At 48.5% G+C, this 2,763-nt stretch overlaps 1 protein-coding gene across 1 annotated transcript; it reads left to right on the forward strand.

Moving 5' to 3' along the window:
* Window positions 1-632: 632 nt before the first annotated feature.
* Window positions 633-2,082, forward strand: LOC113184063 (uncharacterized protein C12orf71 homolog). The gene is made up of 2 exons (XM_026390683.2): window positions 633-1,475; window positions 1,876-2,082. Exons 1-2 carry the CDS (start codon window positions 633-635, stop codon window positions 2,080-2,082), a joined length of 1,050 nt encoding a protein of 349 aa, XP_026246468.2.
* Window positions 2,083-2,763: the final 681 nt, after the last annotated feature.

Consider the following 2,763-nt stretch of genomic DNA (forward strand, 5'->3'; position numbering starts at 1 on the left):
ATGTTGACGGTTGTTAACAGGTGATCACCAAAGAGAGTTAATGAAAAAGTGCTGAAGGTTCACAGAATAGCCATAGATGTGTTTCCTGTAGGTTGTGCCACAAAATTTAATAATCTGTCTTTGATGTGAATTCCCATATATACAGATGTGTGCACACATGCACAAATCCATACATGTATGTAGATAAGAGGAAAAAGAAGACTATAAAGTAAGGCATCAAACTCTTTCCCTGAGGATTGTCATTCCCCTTGGATGGTGGGATATGGGTATTTTATTTACATCATTGACTTTCCTAAAATTTTCAAATTTATACAACTATCTTTAACGGGAGGCAGTTCTTCCAACTGTAGTGATAAGACAAAGCATGAGAGGTATCAGGTGGAGATGCTCAGGGCAGAGGGTCATTATTCAATAAAATGAGTTTTTAAAGAGAAAGAACTGCCTCTTGTGCCCTTGACTGGAGAGTGCAAATACAGGATGCACTTCTGTCTGAGTGGGATAGCTGGGGATGGATAAAGGAATGGGCATCATTTGGAAAAGTCCATGAGTCCCCTCCCCCTATCATGAATTAATGTTTTTCTTTTGAAGTTTCCAGTGTCTAGGGAGCCTGGGCTTTTGAGCCCTTGGACCCCATGGACGACTTGTCCTCTGGCAACAGCTGCCCCGACATGCAACGCAGCATTTCAGAATCTAAATGCGACCAGAGCCTCTCAGAAGGCCATTTCCCCTCTGAGGATGGTCCTGGCTGTGAGGGTATCACACCCAGTGAAGATTTGCCCTCTGAGGGGCCTTCCTCCCTCCCTCCTGTCCAAGGGGCATGTGGAACCAGCAGTGTCAGGGGACCCATGGGGAGAAGAAATAGAATAAAGGAGAAGCCAGAAGACCTTGGTGAAAAAGCCATCTTGGAGATCATGTACACCTATCTCAACTGCCTCCATGAAGACTCCGTTGCTAACTGGCCGAAAAGTGATGACTACCAGAGGATGGACCAGCACCAACAGGAGACCATCACCCAGTCATTCTCTGAGTTGGAGGATATCAAGAAAGAGATTAAGGAGTTTCTGGACAACCCAGAATATGATGAAGAAGCTGACCCGGTGCTCCCTCAGTCTCCACAGGAGGAGAATGTGGATGAATCTGCCCTCCCTAATTCTTCTCAGCAGGAGGATGTCCAGCCGAAGACTCTCCAAGATGACAACAATGTGCGCCCTGATTCACCTCAGGGGGAGGATGTAGCTTACTTTGTACCCCCTGAGTCTCCTCAAAAGGATGAAGACAACTCTGTGCCAACTGAGTCGCCTCAAGAGGAGGAGGATGTCCAGCCGTCCAGCTGCGACCTTTCCCATATGGATCAGATCAGTCCTGGAGAGCAGGAGGCTTTTCAGGACTCGCCCAAGTGTCAACGAGTAGAAAATGGAGATATCAAGCAGTTCCTAAAAATGCCTCCTGGGCTTGAGGAGGATGAAATTGTTGAGGTGAGCACAGAGCTGCCCCCCTGCAGAGGAAGGGACAGGCCCAGTGGGGGTGCCAGGTGGGACAGCATGGAGTCCTTGTACCTGCTGTGAAGCAGAGGAGGACCCCAGTGTCTGGGCAGATGAGCAATGGGAGAAGGTCCTCAGCCAGGAAAGGGGTCAGGGAAGAGGTGTTGGGGAAATGCCAGGGAGCACTGAGAGAGAGAGAGGGGGGAGGACAGAGAGAAGCACCTTACAGACCAGTGTGTGTGCCTGTGTGTGGCTTTAATGTGAGTCCTGAAACTTTGCATTGACAGTTGGCTTATTTAGGTAAAAACATAAATTGGAAATCCATAAATGAGTAATATTGGCCCCATTGCTGCGGACCCTGAATGTCTCTAACTCCTCCTCTTTGTCTTGGCAGTTGGAAAGCCAGGAGACTGGTACTGCTGAAAGCTTCCCAGTCTCAGCATTGCAGTCAGAGGAGGGGGACCTGCCTTCAGATAAAGAAGGCACCTCCTGCCTGAATTTCCGGGGCTTCTTCCACTGGTTCAGGAAGAGATTGGTGTCCTCCCTGCCAGGGAGAAAGCGCCGTGGGAAGGCTAAGAAGGTCTCATCATGCTGGCACTAAAGAGAAGACATTTAGTTGGAGGCCACAGACTCCAACCTCAAGAATCCCTGTAGTTAAGAACCCTATGCACCCAGTATTTTAATTGATTCCCCAGCCCATGTTGTACTTTTAGCCTGGTTTTGTGTTTTCCTAATAAAGTTCTTGTTTTGCATGTCTTCCTCCTCTTCCATCATAACATCTGGGCCCAGGTTGAAAGTAGGTAGGTTGACCAGAAGACTGAGGTTGACTCTGAGGACATCACAGGGAGTATCTTGCCTCCTACACAGAAGGCCTTAATTTCTCTCTCCCTCGTCCCCTTCTTACTGTATTTCCCCCTATTTTGTCTATTATTTCACACATTTCAATATCTTTTATCATTAACTCCTATCTGCAGTGTCAGAGGCATCAGGACCCCTGTGACTCCCATGTGGCAGGATGGTTTGTGGGAACTTCTGAGTCTGGAGTGAGTGGCAGAGGGCAGTGAGTCACTGGGAAGGCCATGTCAGTCAGTAGTGTTAGACAGTCAGAAAGCTGTTCTCATGACCCTGGGGACCAGGTGGTTCTAGCATGTTATTCTAAAATGTCCTGGCATGGTGGCTGGTTCTAGCAAGTGGGCTGGCGTAAGCAGCAAGGTGGAGGGGGGGAAGGTGGGGGCTGGGCATGCCACTTAACCACACTAAGCCTGGTGTCTTCATTCATAAG

Source organism: Urocitellus parryii, chromosome 7, assembly GCF_045843805.1.
Source record: "Urocitellus parryii isolate mUroPar1 chromosome 7, mUroPar1.hap1, whole genome shotgun sequence".
Taxonomy (NCBI): domain Eukaryota; kingdom Metazoa; phylum Chordata; class Mammalia; order Rodentia; family Sciuridae; genus Urocitellus; species Urocitellus parryii.